The following is a 16,453-nucleotide window of genomic DNA, read 5'->3' as shown; positions in this document are numbered from 1 at the left end:
ATCTGAGTATGTGCACGTTGTTCCACCCCTTTGATCCACTTTGATATTCAAGGACAACGCCAGTAAAAATGAGGGGAGTTGTAAGTTGAGTCTTGACTGTGGTGCAACTTAAAGAGCACTGTGGACTGAAAAACAGAGAGGAACAACGGTTCAGTGCTTTACATTATGCACTAAGAAAGCATTAAATGTAGTAAAAAGCATAAAACAAAGTACAAATCATAATAAAATCCTTAATTACATTAAGACAGGGCTGCATGGTGGTTTGAGGTTATCACTGTGGCCTCACAGCAAGAAGGTTGCTGGTTTGGACAGTGGCCTTTCTGTGTGGAGTTTGCATGTGTGTGCGTGGGTTCTCTCCGGGTACTCCAGCTTCCTCCCACCGTCCAAAGACGTGCATGTTAGGTCGATTGGTGACTCTAAATTGACCATAGGTGTGAGCGTGAGTGGTTGTTTGTCTCTGTGTGGCCCTGCGATGGACTGGCGAGCTGTCCAGGGTGTACCCTGCCTTTCGCCCACAGACTGCTGGGATAGGCTCCAGCTTCCCTGCGACCCTTCATCAGACGAAGTGGTTTGGAAAATGAATGAATTAAATTAAGATGATTAAAATAGCATATAAGTTAGAAGTTGCCGTGCAGGTTTCATGAGAAAACAAATGTTTTAACTTGGATTTAGAATTGTCTACATTTGTTTGAATCTCTACTGGAAGTTTATTTGGCTCCAGTCTACTGGGAGAGGTGTCTCCTGGTTTTTCTGGGAGAATAAACTGTTCATTCTGTTTCTGAGTTGGTAAGAAGCTCCTTAGTGAAGCTCAGATGTGGCTGCTGAAGGTCACATCTGAATCTATCAACACTCCAAGGTTACAGACCTGGTCTATGGTTTTAAAAGCTCCACGTTTACCAACGCGGACCCTCTTCTCTTTCCTGCTGAACAGAATTATCATAGTTTTGTCTTCATTTATTGTAGAAAACTCTCTCTCATCCAGGTGTTTAATCCAGACACAGGAAGAAGCAACATGCCCAAACGTTCATTAAAACTAGCTTAAGGTTTATTTACGTGTAAGTCTCCCAGGTATCTTAATTTTAAAGCAACATATGGAAGAAGGAAGAAGTTTCTTTATCAGCTTGTAAGATCCCTCCCAGGAAGACTGCAGGCTTACAAAGGTGTTATGAAGGGTCAGAGCTTTTTAAAGACTCATGGTTATCTTTAGTATCACTGAAAAGCAGACTGAGAAGTAATCTGAGTACATTCTTCCAGGAAAAATGTCTTCATTGCGTTTTCTGAAATCACACCTTTAGATTTCAGAAAATAAAGCTTGACATCTCCAACAGCTCAGACCTTTATGATCTGAGCTGTGCACGCAGCAAAACAAGTCTGCTGGGGACAGATTTTCAGTATGATAAAATACAACCTAGGCAGGTCTTGGTTGGGTGGAGTGTGTGTGTGCGTGTGTGTGTGTGTGTGCGCGCTCCAGGACCTCTGTGAAGCCCGTCGCACCACAGACCACAGAGAACCAGCAGAAGAACTGCAGCGTTGCTGTGCACGGATCATTAAGAGGTAAACATCTGCAGGGTTTCACTTTTTCCCTCAGATAATTATGAAAAATTGGAAAATATAATGTTAGTTTTTTTGTTCTTCTAAAACCTGTAAAGCACTTTTTGGTATATTTTTTTTATTGCATGAAAAGTGCTTTATAAATCAGATTTGATCTGACTGGATTAGTATATGCACTAATTGTGTGTGACACTTTGTTTCATTGCTAAAGACTAAAATCTTTAAACTGAAATGGCTTTTTTTGTTTGTTCTGGAGGACAAGATGCAGCTGCTGCTGTGTTTCAGCGCTCTCTGCCTTTTTGCCTGTCGTCCCAGTGGTGAGTTTTTTAATCTCTGAATAATCAAACCTCTGTGTTGGTTCTACTTTGTGTTGAAGACTTCTTACCTTAGACAGTGACAACATGTTGGGATTATGTGTTTGACTCAGTTCGATAAACGTGCTTGTAGAAAAGCTCATTAAAATAGCCGTGAATCGCCTGCTGCATCTGTAGGAGAGGAAATGTTTTGTGCACAAAGTAAACTCTGTCTGAGCTTCCACGACGAATTCCTCCGGGCTAAGAGCAGTCCTGTGTCCACATGGTCAGCAGTAATGTTTGGGGAAAGAGCAGGTATCCTCGCAACCCTCTCAGAGAAAGCTCAGTTTTTAGTTTCACAGATCTGAATCCTGTCTTTGTTCATAGAAAGCCAGGGAATGTTTGGGAATGTTAATGTTTTTCTCCTCCCTTCTCTTCTCTTTCCTCTTCCTCACAGAGGCCAGAGTCATCCCAGAAGGAGGTAGAGTATAATCATCTTCTTTTAGACCCCTCTGTTTAGTCTGTTCTCATTTGCTTTAAAAGATGACATCAAAATTAGTTTTAACCACAAAACAAACTTCATTCATTCATTCATTTGTTATCCTAACCGCTTGATCCAATGAAGGGTACAAAACAAACTTCTAAAATCAAGTAGGTTTCTATGGAAATTCGTCAAACACTCCCAGTGAAATTATCTTTAATGATTTATGTAAAATATCTATTAGTGAATTACAAGTTATTTTCATCCAGTTACTTCTCAAGTCATGACTTTTAAAAGCTTGTATCTCTAACATGAACTTCTAAACATCTATGATTCTTTATGAACATTATCGCTTGCTTAATTTTCCAGAATTCAGCTGAAATTTCTTATTTCGTCCCACTGCAACTACATGTTCCTGCTGGGTGTTTAAACATAATTAATTTCATAACAATATAGGACTTTGTTTACGTAAATACAAGTTTCAAATGTTCAAAAACTTCATGCAGTGCCATTAAAAGTCCTAAGATGCAACCATTTAAACACTGTCACACTGTTTAAGATGTGTAAATATCAGTATGTGTTCTACTGGTGAAAAATAAACGAATATGGCAGAAAGCATAAATGAAAATGGTTTAAGAATGAATATAAATATCTCTTTGGAATAATGAACCTGCAGCTCTAAACATCCATTAGATCATCATACAACATATGAAACTTTATGTCTGCAAAGGCCAACTCTAATCAGAACAAAATTAAACAAAGGAGGCTTTAAGCGGAGGGGCTCCGTTTTCACTTGTGTGGAAAAATTTGTTCTTCACACTTTTCACTTTGCTAATCTACTGATTATGTAGAGAGACTCTGTGACATGTCTCTCATCTATCAACTTGACCTTGATGCAACATGCACACATGTTCTTATGTTCAAATTATAATAAAAAAGTTTAATTAGAAACTCATTTTGTTATTTTACCAAACAGTATTTTGCCAGAAAGTGGATTTTACCTTCAAATCATGTCTCACTGTTTGACATACTTTGTGTATCTCAGTGCCATATGATGAACCACCAGCTGTTCCATACTGGCCCTACTCCACCTCTGACTTCTGGAACTACATTGAATACTTCAGATCCATCGGTGCCTACAACCACATCAACGAGATGGCTCGGGCCTTCTTTGCTCACCAGCCCCTCGGAGACACCTTGGGATATGAGGCCAAAGCAGGGCATGAACACTGAGATAAGCAGAGATAGTCAGGAAACAAAGAGGGAAAGTGAACACAATGAAGGACACCCCAACAAGAAAAAGTTAAAGAAAAGAAAAGATAGTACATAGTAAGAACAACTCTGCAAATCCTTGTTTGGCGAACTATTGCTTGAAGCAAGGACAGTCATATAGATTATAGTTAGAGTTCATGTTGTTGTAGGACTGTGAGTGCATTCTAGTGGTGTAACAGAAATAGATAAAACACTTAACAATAAAGAAGTATATAAAAAAAAAAAAACCAGAGGACTTTATCACTCATTCATTCCTTCATTTATTCATTACACGTGTTGAAATAATAACAACCGCGACTACGTTCATTGTGAGCATAGACATAATATATACATAGACGCTGCATTGTATCACGCTGTCGATACAGCTGACGGCTCATCGCGCCGCCATCTTGGATGGGTCTCCCATGAGCCTCCAATGCATTTATTTGTAAGGTGTAGGCTCAATCTCAACAATAATTTCACAAATTTTCCCCTGATTTTTCTCAAGTTTGGTTTGTTACAAAGAACAGAGATATTGTTATGATACCAATCATTGTAAAATATTAAAAACAACGTGCTTTTACACATATTTTTACAAATATTTTAACATGCTATTTAACTAAGACATAATGTAGCTACAATATAAATAAATGTATAAATAAATTTGATACTAACATGTTTAATTGTTTATTGATGCATTTGGATTTGTCTATCATTTTTTTAACTGGTCAAATAAATTATTATTCAACCTCGTGAAATGTAATACCACACATGGCTTTCAATATTTTGCCGGTTATCACAATCGTATGCTGAACAAAATATGAGAATAGTTGCTGGCTTTCGCTTAAATACAGCAGACTCTTTCTTATATTTACATTTATTAATTAATCAATATAGAGATACCATTTTACAAAGTCTGAAAATAAAGTATTGTATCAAAACTTTGCAATTCAAAAAGTTACACAGAAAAACACTAGGGGAGTGTTCCTGGATCCAAACAGTGATCTGGATCACCATCCTTTTCACATTTCCAACAAGTCCTGGAAATGTATAAATAAATGAATAAATAAATACATATATATATATATATATATATATATATATATATATATATATATATATATATATATATATATATATATATATATATATGTATATATATATATATATATATATATATATATATATATATGTATATATATATATATATATATATATATATATATATATATATATGTATATATATATATATATATAAATTATATATATATATATATATATATATATATATATATATATATATATATATATATATATATATATATATATATATGTATGTGTGTGTGTGTGTATATATGGGACAATATTGGACAATCCATAATTTAAAAAGTCAGTGGGAGTAAAATTTATTATTTGCATTTAGTAGACTGCTCACTGTGTTAGAATTATTTATAAACCAATTGTGAAGAAAAGTGTTTTGTTTGTGTGTAATATATAAGCGTTGTTCCACAGAAAACAGTTTTGTGGGGAAACTACGTTGACAGCAGGACTCGCAAGATGTGGCCCACCCAATATGGCTGCGACGCTGGTTCACTCTCCAGCGTACAATGAGGCGCCAACGTATATATGAAATGTCTATGATTTTGAGGCACAAAGCGGAACGAATTTCACGGCCTGTAGTTAAAGCCGGGTAGAAGTTGGTGCTACACATATCGTCTTGTTATGAGCACTGAGCCGCTCCTCTGAGTCACTTTTCAGGCAACATCATTTAAGGGACTGATTTTTTTGTGTCACGACATGAAACCTGCAGTGGACGAGATGTTTCCTGAAGGAGCTGGACCCTACGTAGACCTGGATGAGGTTGGTTCACTGACATGGAATAATAAGTCAGGCTAGCATGCTAATGCTACCTAGCTTGCCATAGCTTAAATGTTAGCTTTGGCAACAAAAGATATAGAAAAACTTCAACTAGCTATGTTTTATTTATATATATATATATATATATATATATATATATATATATATATATATATATATATATATATATATATATATATATATCGTAGGAATACTTGTGACATTTTAGGAAGTTGCGTTGTGCCTTTGCTTTAAAGAGTTATAGGTTAATGTTAGCATGACAGACGTGTCTGTGTGAAACAGCGGAAAAAGAAGCTTCTCAGCTCCATTAAAGTGACATTTCTTCATATTTTCTTAAATCCGAACTTTTTAGATCAGCTAAAGAAGAACATACTTTTGTCAAACAGCTCATGAGAACATACTTCAAACTCAGCCCTTCGTTTAGTCGTTGTGATAATGCTTAATGAACATTACAAACACATAAACAACTTATAAATTTTTTTTTAAAAACAAAAAAAAAAAAAAAACAGCGTGACAAGGAGTGTTTAGCTGCAAGTAAAGTTGCTTTATTCTTGTCTTTAGAAATGTGAACTTTTATCAGGTATCCACCCAAAAAACAAGTAAACACCAGTGGTAATTTCCTTGTTGCGTTAAACTCTTGTGTGCAGTTTGTTTATCACTAAATGACAGCATGAGCTAATCAGTATGAACAAAATATAGTATTCAGTTAATTATTTCGCTTTCTTTTTTTCGTCAAAAGGAGGCCAAATACCCAACTTTGTCATTACAGCTCAGTATTGTAAAGCAATAATCTCTGGAGATCCGTTTTAGTAATAAATAAATTAATTGATTACTCCAATAAATACATAAAAAATAACTTAGAATTATTGTTGATTATTATTATTATTATTATTATTATTTATGCTTAATCATACTTATAAAATATATTTTTATCCATTTATTTATTTATTTATCTCGCATATTATTTTGTAGTACCATATATTTAAGATTTTATTGTGCAGTCCCAGTTTTATCGAGCTCTTTTTATTTTGTGTTCTTGTGTTCAGATGAAGTGGTCTTATCTGTCTGGGTTTGACCGCAGTGCTGCACTTCAGGAAATATGTATAAATGAATGAAAGTGTTAATACATAAATAAATTACGAAAAACATATTAAATTAAAGGCAACAAATCATTAAGTTTTAATAATATGCATTTTATGCATTTTGTATAAATAAATAAACCACCTCTCCATAATAAACCAGATTTATCCTGATGGTAGTGAGTATGGATGCACTACATAAAATAGGTAAACCGGACATTTAAAAGAATTATAAAATATGTGCTTTGTAACAAGAAACCCATACATGTTTTTAGTCTTGCTACTGTTTGTGGGTTTCTGAAGCTGATAAATTTGAGTTGTTTTGGTCCATTTTTTTGCTCTGTTGGCAGAAAATTTCTCTTTTTTATGTTTTCTAACTTTTTTCCCCAGAAAGCTGCATTTTGTGGTTTCTCTTTACCTTTTGCTTTTGACTCTTATGTTGATGTTATTCAGTAGGGATGCACCAATCTACTTTTTCAGAGTTCCAATCCGATATCTGAAATTTGAATATCTGCCGATACCAAATCTGTTTACGTGAACATTATTGTGACTATGGTTATTATTGCTGTTATAACTGTGTAGGATTTCATTAGGTTGTAATAGATTACCCATTCTTTCTGAAGTTACCTCACCAATAACATTACAGATCTAACAATTTCAACAAGTTCTATTTTGATTTGACACATTTTACCTAAATACAACTATAAATGTGTGGTTTTGAAACAAAGATCTTGCTTTTAGTGTCACAAAAAATATCACATTTTAACATTCAAGACATTTATTTCTTTTAAAACATGTCATCAAACACATCTGCGCTAGCTTGACCAGTGTGGTATCAGGTATCGGTTGTGGTATCGGTACACTTTTATTAATACCAAGTACAAGTACACACACTTGTTATTGAGCCGATGCTGGTATCGGTGCGTCCCTAAAATTCAACATCTTTATAAATTAGCAAGGAAGGCTTAATATGATTAAATCAACACAATGATTATCAGTAGTACTTTTTGCATCACACTCAGTCTTTATACCCCCATGCCACAACAGTAGGGTTGTCACAATACTAAATATTCAAACTCAATACTTACACTAAGGGTGGTGCTTGATATTCCATACTATATCCGATACCACAGGGAAAAAAAAATCCCACCTTTTTAATAAATCAACCAGAATGCCACGGAAATAACATTGCAGCATATACAATGAAAAACATAGGAAACTGCAAGGAAAGATATTAACATTGTGAGGAAAAAAAAGCTTTATTTCAAAGCTTTACTGACGCGTGTTGTTTTAGTCTTCTCAAACTGCTGACTGTACAGTAAATAAACACAACACTAAAAGAAATCTCAGCTGGTACTTAGTGTACTTGTTAACAAAAGTGTCTTTTTCTTTACAATACTGCAGACTAGTTCAGATGATTAATGTCTTATTAAAACATTGTTATCTATTTATATTTTGACAAAGCCTGAAGTCCATATATTATATGTAGCAGGAAACTGGTCTATAAAATGTGCTCTGTAGCAGTCTTGTTGTATTTCTGGTGATTTAGGTTTCTGTTTTTCCATTGTTGTTGGCTGTTTGCTCCTTCTCTCACTCTGTCTGGGACAAAAGAGACACAAAATGATTGTCAGATATGAACGACTGTTTTGTTTCAGCCTGAACGAGTCTGAAGATCTACGCAGACAGATAAGATTCAGCCTTGTCAGTTCTCTTAACGGTACTTTCAGGTCGCACAAAGTTGCCACTGACTGATCCCACCCTGGTTTACTGTCAGATATTAAAGTTTATTAATGAAGAAAACATGTAAAAAGTAAAAGTACTGTAACATGTTGTAGACTGGAACTGTTAGTTAAAGTACTTAAAATGACACCATGACTTTATATCTGTTCAGATTTGGCCAGGAATGTTTCTGTTTCTCTTTTTGCTGGTTTGAATTGAAATGCAGTCACATGTATTTTTCCAGATGTCGGTATAGCTCCATCTGATCAGATTATCCAAGTTATCTTCCATGGATAACGTGGTTCTGTTTGGATTTGTGTCAACGTGCAACTCAGGCAAAGCATCGCTTCAAAATCCAAACAATGATCTTAATTTTCAGTATTTCAAGTGTCACAAGTAGCTTTTTGCTGCTGCCATGTTAAAAGTGCATCTCCAGTATAAACAATGGGTTCACCAGCCAGCTGCTGTAAGGAGATGGGCTGCCCACTGCAGTGCCTGTTTAAAAATGAATAAAAGCAGCTGGTCCTATCCATAATGCAAGATGCAAAAGTGACATTTATGTATCAATACTTGTGATAACTAATGTAAAACTAGATACGTTTTAGAATCTGAGGATTGATTTTTTTTTGTTGTTGTTGTTTTTGCTAGAATACAGTAGAGTAAAAAGATGACAGGTCACACAAATATTCTCAAGTATTTTGTTGAGGTTTGAGCATCTATGTGTTGTCTTTTGGCTTCCTACCTGACTCCATCTTAGTCCTAAAGAAATGCAGAATGAAAACTAAAATATAAAATTCTGTCAAACTCCTTATCATATGTAACTATAACGTCTTAAGTGCTTATTTTTATTGTTTAAACATGACATATACATAGTAAAACATACTTTTTAATGTGGCACGGATACCCTCCACTGTACTACACTGTACCAGTTCACTGTCACAAATAAATCTGTGATTTGTTGAGTAAAAATCATTAAATGAAACAGAGGTATTGTAGATGTAATCCTGTTAGGTTCGGGAAAGCAACATGTGCCTTGCTCATGTTTCCTGCCTTGTGTTGTGGTGTTTTAACAGGCAGGGGGCAGCAGCGGCCTGCTGATGGACCTGGCAGCAAATGAAAAAGCAGTGCACTTGGATTTCTTTAATGGTAAGGCGCAGACCTCTGCATCTCTGAATGATCAATTCTGAACACACTCAGAGGAGTGTTAAGACTCAACACCTTCAAAAACTACTTTATACACAGCAGGTAACGAACTCGCGAACATGTAGCTTTGTTAGGAAACAGTAGAATAACTGAAGTGTAACAGAAACAGATGTCAAGCTGTCAGAAACATTATGGCAGCATCATATGAGCAGCTATTAGATGTTTCTTCCTTTAACTCGACTGTCTTCTCACACTGACCCCGTTAATCCTGTTGCTCCCCTCTAAACACCACGCCGATGCAGAGGACACACGAAAACACGATCTAATCTTTTTCCCGTCTTGCAGCGCTGGCTCAGCAGCACATGACCTAGAAAAAAAAAGAGCTGATTGTTGAAAATAGTGTGGCGGGGGGGGACAAAAAATGAGAGTAAAGGAGGATGGTAAAGGGAGTTTATAGCTGCTGTCAGACTGAAACTCAGCAGGACTCCTCGCCAGTCAGCTGCTTTAAAACACACACACACCATCACGTCTTTAGATCACTTGGGATGTTAACACTGCTAAAACTTGGTCCCAGAGGGGCCCCTCCCGTTAAAAATGTATGCAGTAAAGCGCTGTAATACAAGCATCAACGATTCTGCTGCACACGGCAGTGGCAAAGCGCATGAGTTAGTCATATAACTTACCAGCTGCAGAGTAACCTCATCAGCCACATGGTTCACCTTCACAGCAGCCTCATTTCAATATGAGAAGAGCTGCACAACATATGACATGCTAATCACATGTATCTAACACGTCTGATTAGAAGTTGCGTGCTTCTGACTCACCAGAGAAGTCAGAAACGGCGACCTGTTTGCTCATTCCGGCTCACACAGATTCAGAGTGAAATCCTTCCTTCTGGTTGAATCTACTCCTGGTGACGTCTTGTTTTACATTCCATGCGTTTACACGGGAGTTTTAATTCCTGGTTAATTCCAAATAAAAGTTAATTTCATTTTTAAACTAATGAAAAACAACCATGTAAACACGTAATTCCTCATTTTTATTCGGAATTAAACTTAATTCTGATACAAGAGGCTGGTTTATTCGCATTTTAATTCCGAACTATTTAATTCCTCTGTCATGTAAACCTTAATTCTGCTCTAAGTTAATTATGGTTGTTCTGAGCATGCTCGTTACCTAGTCCTGTCCCGCGCTGTTTTGCCTACAGTGTTCGGTGGTCTATCTTTCTTCTCCTTCTCAGTTGCTGCAAAAAGGGAAGTAGTATGCTCGTGTTCAGCTGGTACTTCACATTTATAATAAAAACAGCGGCAAAACTGGTACTTATTATGTAGTTTTTACAAATTTTATGACTGAAAAGATGAGAAGCAATGAGCCAACTTTGTTTATTTCCGGTATACATCATACGTCACGTGCACCCTCTGTCCAATCAGAACCCTTCTCAACCCGCCGCTCTAAAGAGGAATTAAGTGAGGACGTGTTTCATGTAAACGTTCATTCGGAATTATTATCTTCATGTAAACTCGTAGGAGAATATGTTAATTCCGAATGATTTAATTCTGAATTAAAAAACACCATGTAACCGTACCCATTAACAGTTGACTGACCAGTGATATGATTATTGTTGTTTATTGGTAACGAAGAATGCCGTGATGAGAAACGCTAGTACCCAAGCTCATCACACACTGATAGTTTGCCGCACTTGATCCAAAATGTGTAAATGATAAAGCGCTAACGTTCATATGTGTGCTGTGGACATTTGCATATAATGTAACTTAGTGTTTTGTCTCAGAGACTTTGGCTTTTTTTCAGCTAAGTTCAATGAGAAACGATTTTTGGTGCGGGGATGATAATACAGAACCTGTTTGATTTCACAGAGGCCTTTGGTCTCATTTATAAAGCAAAAAACCCGGCGTACGCCAATTATAGTCAACTTTTGGGATTTATAAAAACACTGCTTGGCTGTAAAATGTCCCTACGACATTTGTACGTTTTGACAAACAACAGTTGTGATTTGCGGGTGTTTCCATTGAACAGTATTTAGCACATTAGCATCATGTTTCGTGATTGCGGTTAATGCAAAGTGGGCACGTAGCGTTATTTTAAGGTTTTCTACGTTTAGCGGAGAATTTGCTTCGGATTTTCAAAGCTTTTCTCCCTCACTTTCTTTTCTAAAACTTTGAAATTCGCTGTTGTTTATTCTACACCGCGCCATCTTTACCAGAAATTAACTGGTCACGACCCCCCACGTCACGTCTGGGGACACGTAAACGCAAAAAAAGTGTTTCCATTACACTTTTGCAATATATTTCTATATCAAAATGTCTGAAAAACCACCTCTTGAGATCGTAAAAACTTTTATAGCAGCTGGTTTTCATGGCAACATTTAGTTTTTGCGCAGTTCTAGGTGTAATGGAAACGCAAGGTTTTCAGTGTGGGAGGGGGCGTTGTCACATGTCACAGGGGTCTGAAGCCAGATGCAGCTGACAGGCTCGTCTTTCTTGCCAAGAGAAGGAAAAAAAAAAAGAAAAGTAAAATGTCCCTACCTCCACGCCAACTCTGACCCTGGCGTGGAGATAGTTTTCGACAAACAAAGCTGGCAGAACTTTTTTCTTGCGGTATTTCCTGCAGTAAAGTATTGATCGGACAACAAAGATCGGCGTGGTTAAATGCATGAAGTGGAAAGTTGCCACTTTTGTATTTTAGCTGATTGAATGGATTGTTTTAATAAAACAGCTAAACAAGGTGTGAGAAAGTATGAAAAATGTTGAAATGTGTAGCATTTTAAGACAGAACCAACCGCGTGCACAACCTGCCCTTCTACGGACAAATTTTATTGTTATATATGAAAAAACCTGTGCCCGTAAAAGCACAGTGATCCCCGCCTCGTTGCAGACAAGGTTTAGAACAGCGGAAAAAGCACGTTTTTTCTGTTGTTCTTGCGGCCTCGAGAACAAGAACAAACTTCTGGTTTCTCATGGAGGATGTAACAAACTTTACAGTCCACTTTCTGCTGTCAGCTGCTTCCATTCTTACATGCAGCTGAAACGCAGCAGACGGCTCAATCCAGTTGTTGGCGGGCATTTCTGGCATCTTCTACCTAAAGTAGCTGAACTAGTCCTGAAAATGAAGTCCTGATGGGCTCTGAAAAGTTGCTGAATCTGGCAACATATCTGCCAAGTTTGCAGCACAGTTTTCCATTCATGTAGTGGGAACATGTGTCTCCAGATTTCTTTGAATGACGTTGTTTATAACCTGTTGCAGACTAGGTTTAGCTGCTGAGGAGCATTTTAGTACTTTCTGCTGCAGGAACCTCTTGTAGATGTCTGGTAATAAATGAAGAGCGTTTTGACAGGTCAGTGTGCTGTTTACACCAATTATAAACAGGTGTTTTTTTTGTCTAGGTGAGAGAGAGGCTCCTATATAAGACACAAATTATATTTTTGGTTTACACTGTGATTGAAGAGGGAAAAAGAAACCCCACCATCATCAGTTACCAAACAACTAGAATAAAAAAGGAAACTTGCAGTGTCACTTAAATGTTAGGTGATACGTCCTTCTGGCTTTTTTTCCCACAATTACTCTTAGATTAAAGGGAGGACAGTCCTTCATCTTGCAAAGTTTACAGTGAGTCCTCACCACAGGTAATGGCGTACACAGCAAAGTTAGACCACATTGGATCAGTTCGTCTGCCAAACATCCTGTTAGAGCAACCAAATCCACAGCCTCTGGTGTTCTTTTTGCAGCCAATGACCTGTTCTATCCAGGGACCCATATAAACCAGGAGTGGTTATTGCTTTAGATATGAAATTATTTTAAATACGCCTGTTTGTTTGTGATGGTTGGGATGTTAGATCATTTCTATCACAGCCTCCAGGTTTCCTGTCCTCCTGTTGATGTTATCTCCTAACCTTTCCTGACAGTTTTGACTTGATGTTACTGCCGTTTTGGGAAGTCCATTGCCACAGGCCAAGTTGTCCTGTTGCCTGCCTGCTAATCTGGAGCATGACCAGTTTCTGTTAGCAACATGTCAGACCATTCCAGCAGAGACTGGTCCTTCTGGAGGCTGCCTGAAAACTGAGGGTTCCTGTTTACATTAAGGCTGCAACGATTTGTCGACAATGAAATTTAATTGACGTGACATTTCATTGTCGACGCGTCGCGTTATGAACGCCTGCACCGGCTTTGCTAATAAAACGCCGCTCCAGGCAACGTAACGACGTTTACCAACCACGGCTTTTCAGACAGTATAAGAACTCTAAACACCAAGCAAATGACAGGAAAAACACCAAAGGAAGTGCAGGGGGCAGTAATGTTATTTTGTGAAGCGTCTTTGTTTAAACAACGAAGAACAAACTGACGGCGGCGCAACCTATTTCCAAGGTTTGGGGATATTTCACGCTGAACAAAGTGTCAAACAGGAGAAATGTTTAATCTGCCGTACCACGGCGTACCACGGCTGTACCACGTAATTGGCGTACCACGGCAGCACGACAGTCATGTATGAGCATCTGAAACGAAAGCACCCCGGAGTCATGGTTTCCAGCATTCCTGATGACAAAGTTAGCATTAGCGATGTCCTGTTCTTTACGACAAAGTATTAGGGCCACAATGAGGGAAAAAAAAAAAAAAAAGTGTCTTTTTTTTTTTTTTTTTTTTTTTTTTTTTCCCGTTTCACTAGAGAATAAAGTCGAAATGATGAGAACTCTGCCAAAGAGGTCATGTTTTTACCAGCATTTATCTGCTTGTTTGTCTTCAAGATAACTCAGAAAGTTATTGACAGATTTTCACGAAATTTTCAGGAGTTGTTGGAAACATGAAAAGGAAGAAGTGATTTAATTTTGGCAGTGATCCGGATCACCGTTTGGATTCAGGATTTTTTTTTTAAAGGATTCTGGCCCTTGTTTACCTACAAAACACCTTACAAAAATTAAGATGTTAAAATATTTTATTTGCTTTGTTTTCCTTTTGAGGCAAATTCTGTATAGCTAGGATATGACAATATAAAGCTAAGTTTAAATGTTGTAATATAAGTTAGTAGTAAGCTGTTCTTACATGTAATATTTAACTGGTTCAGGAGTCGTTCTTTTAACTTACTAAAGGACATTATGTTGTGACTGACTAGGAATCGGGGAATTTCTTATGATGCAGATGAATAGACTGGGCTAAAAATACAGGAGCCTGTAAAAAGAGCTGCATCAACTGGAAGCACAGCTGGTGGACGGGACAGAAATAATCGCGACTAATCGAAAAAATTAATCGACTACATATTAGTCGACTAATAAAATAATCATTAGTTGCAGCCCTAGTTTACATGCAAGTGAAACCCGGTGTGGTTTGCTCGCAGTGTGAAAGCAAACGGACCATCTAGTGACCCAAGGAGAGTAAAATGTCAATGCGCTGCCTCTCCTGCTGCTCAGTATCTTGAAAACGCTTTTAGGTTTGACACCAAAGGAAAAACAGGACCTCCCTAGACTGCATACACTTTGTGTTTCTTCTTGTTTACTGGCTGTAAAACAAACCAGCTGAATGAAGGGAAACAATTTCATTTTTCTCATAGCCCCCTTATCCAACCAAATCCCCCGGACCTGCTGTGAATGCTCCCCCAAAAGCCCCTGTGGACTTCAGACCTGTACAAGTCAACAGTAATGAGGACGGAAAGAGGGAAAATGAGTCATTCTCCAGAGAAACCTGGCCTTGGGCAACACGGTGCTGCCATGAAGACATGATGGCAACACTGACCCAGCTGAAGTTACGACATAAATCCAGGTTTTCATCAGGAAAACGTAAAAACTGAATGACACAAAGAAGCCTTTCAACCTCAAAGATGTGGCCATATTGACAGAAGAGGCGTGGCGAACGACCTCTGAGGTCAGCCATCAGAGCAGAGTTCGTCTTTAAATTCTGGGAGTCGAAGAGCGTTAAAATGTCTCGCTGCCTGCAAAACCTCCATCCTGATGCCAGGGAGGAAAATAACGAAGGAGACTCTTCATCCTCATCAGTCATTGATTTTCTGCCTGATTTAATGTTTTTATTGTTTCACAGCTTTTTGCACCAGCTTGTATTGACACGTTCAAATGATTATTTTTCATTGATCAAACATCAGGAAGGTTTTTATTAGGAAGATATTTACTCATTTTTTATTGATAGATATGGCTTCATTTCTAAACTTAAATCTTATATGTACATGTATGTGGGTGGCATATAAAGAGTGTGTGTGTGTGTGTGTGTGTGTGTGTGTGTGTGTGTGTGTGTGTGTGTGTGTGTTATAATTAATGCATAAACTGTGTGTAAAATACCCTGGACAGAAGCCAGTCATGTTTTGTGGGAAGTCACCTAACCGAGCGTCGTAGCCGGAGTAAACACAAAGTCATTATGCAGCATAATTATGTGAAATCCAGGGAGCATTTGTGAAACAGCTGGACTAATTTTAACCCTCTTTGTCCTCCTTCTGCTTTCCAGATTTTGAAGATCTATTTGATGACGATGACCTGCAGTGATAACGGAGTGTGAAATCTGGACTGAATATCCGAACATGTACATTAGAAAGAAGAAGAAAATGGGGCTTGTTCATTTTCTTTCCCTCTCCTTAGTGTATTCCCCACCAAACAAGTGTTTCAGTAGCCTGCTGAAATAAAGCCTCTTTGTTTTTACTAAAATACTTGCTGTGAACCAGGTGTCTGAATTCTGAGGGTCTGTCACATTCCAGCTTTGGAGAAAATTATGAGTATGGTTTTGGTGTCGTCGTGTTTGAATCTGCTCCTTCCTGGATTGTAGGTCTGCGGGCTGTGAAAACCACCTGTTCAAAAACGTAATTATACACGAGATAGTGTTAACTCGGCCACTAAATTTTCAGGCAAGGCATGATGGGACAGGAAAGGGGCTGAAAAATGTCAAAATGCAAAAAGGAAAGAAAATGGAGCAAATAAAACGTGTGTTTAAAAAAAAACAAAAAACAAAAGAAAAAATTATCTGCCCCTGAAAAGCAGCTCAAACAGCTAAAACAAAAAAGTGGGATTAGCATCAAGTCATCTGTTTTTTACTTGTGTTTTTGCTGGGAA

General features: G+C 37.5%; 2 protein-coding genes across 2 annotated transcripts; both read left to right on the top strand.

Moving 5' to 3' along the window:
- Positions 1-1,813: 1,813 nt before the first annotated feature.
- On the top strand, positions 1,814-3,558 carry otos (otospiralin; the record flags this gene model as incomplete). The annotated part of the gene is made up of 3 exons (XM_079260044.1): positions 1,814-1,868; positions 2,302-2,325; positions 3,371-3,558. 3 exons carry the CDS (start codon positions 1,814-1,816, stop codon positions 3,556-3,558), a joined length of 267 nt encoding a protein of 88 aa, XP_079116170.1.
- Positions 3,559-5,268: 1,710 nt separating this feature from the next.
- Positions 5,269-16,053, top strand: cops9 (COP9 signalosome subunit 9). The gene is made up of 3 exons (XM_079260174.1): positions 5,269-5,436; positions 9,326-9,398; positions 15,855-16,053. Exons 1-3 carry the CDS (start codon positions 5,374-5,376, stop codon positions 15,890-15,892), a joined length of 174 nt encoding a protein of 57 aa, XP_079116300.1. The 5' UTR covers positions 5,269-5,373; the 3' UTR covers positions 15,893-16,053.
- The last annotated feature ends 400 nt before the right edge of the window (positions 16,054-16,453 follow it).

The sequence above is a fragment of the Telmatherina bonti genome, assembly GCF_933228915.1.
Source record: "Telmatherina bonti genome assembly, chromosome: 20".
In the NCBI taxonomy this organism is placed as follows: Eukaryota; Metazoa; Chordata; class Actinopteri; order Atheriniformes; family Telmatherinidae; genus Telmatherina; species Telmatherina bonti.
This window is presented reverse-complemented; position numbering and strand designations above follow the sequence as displayed.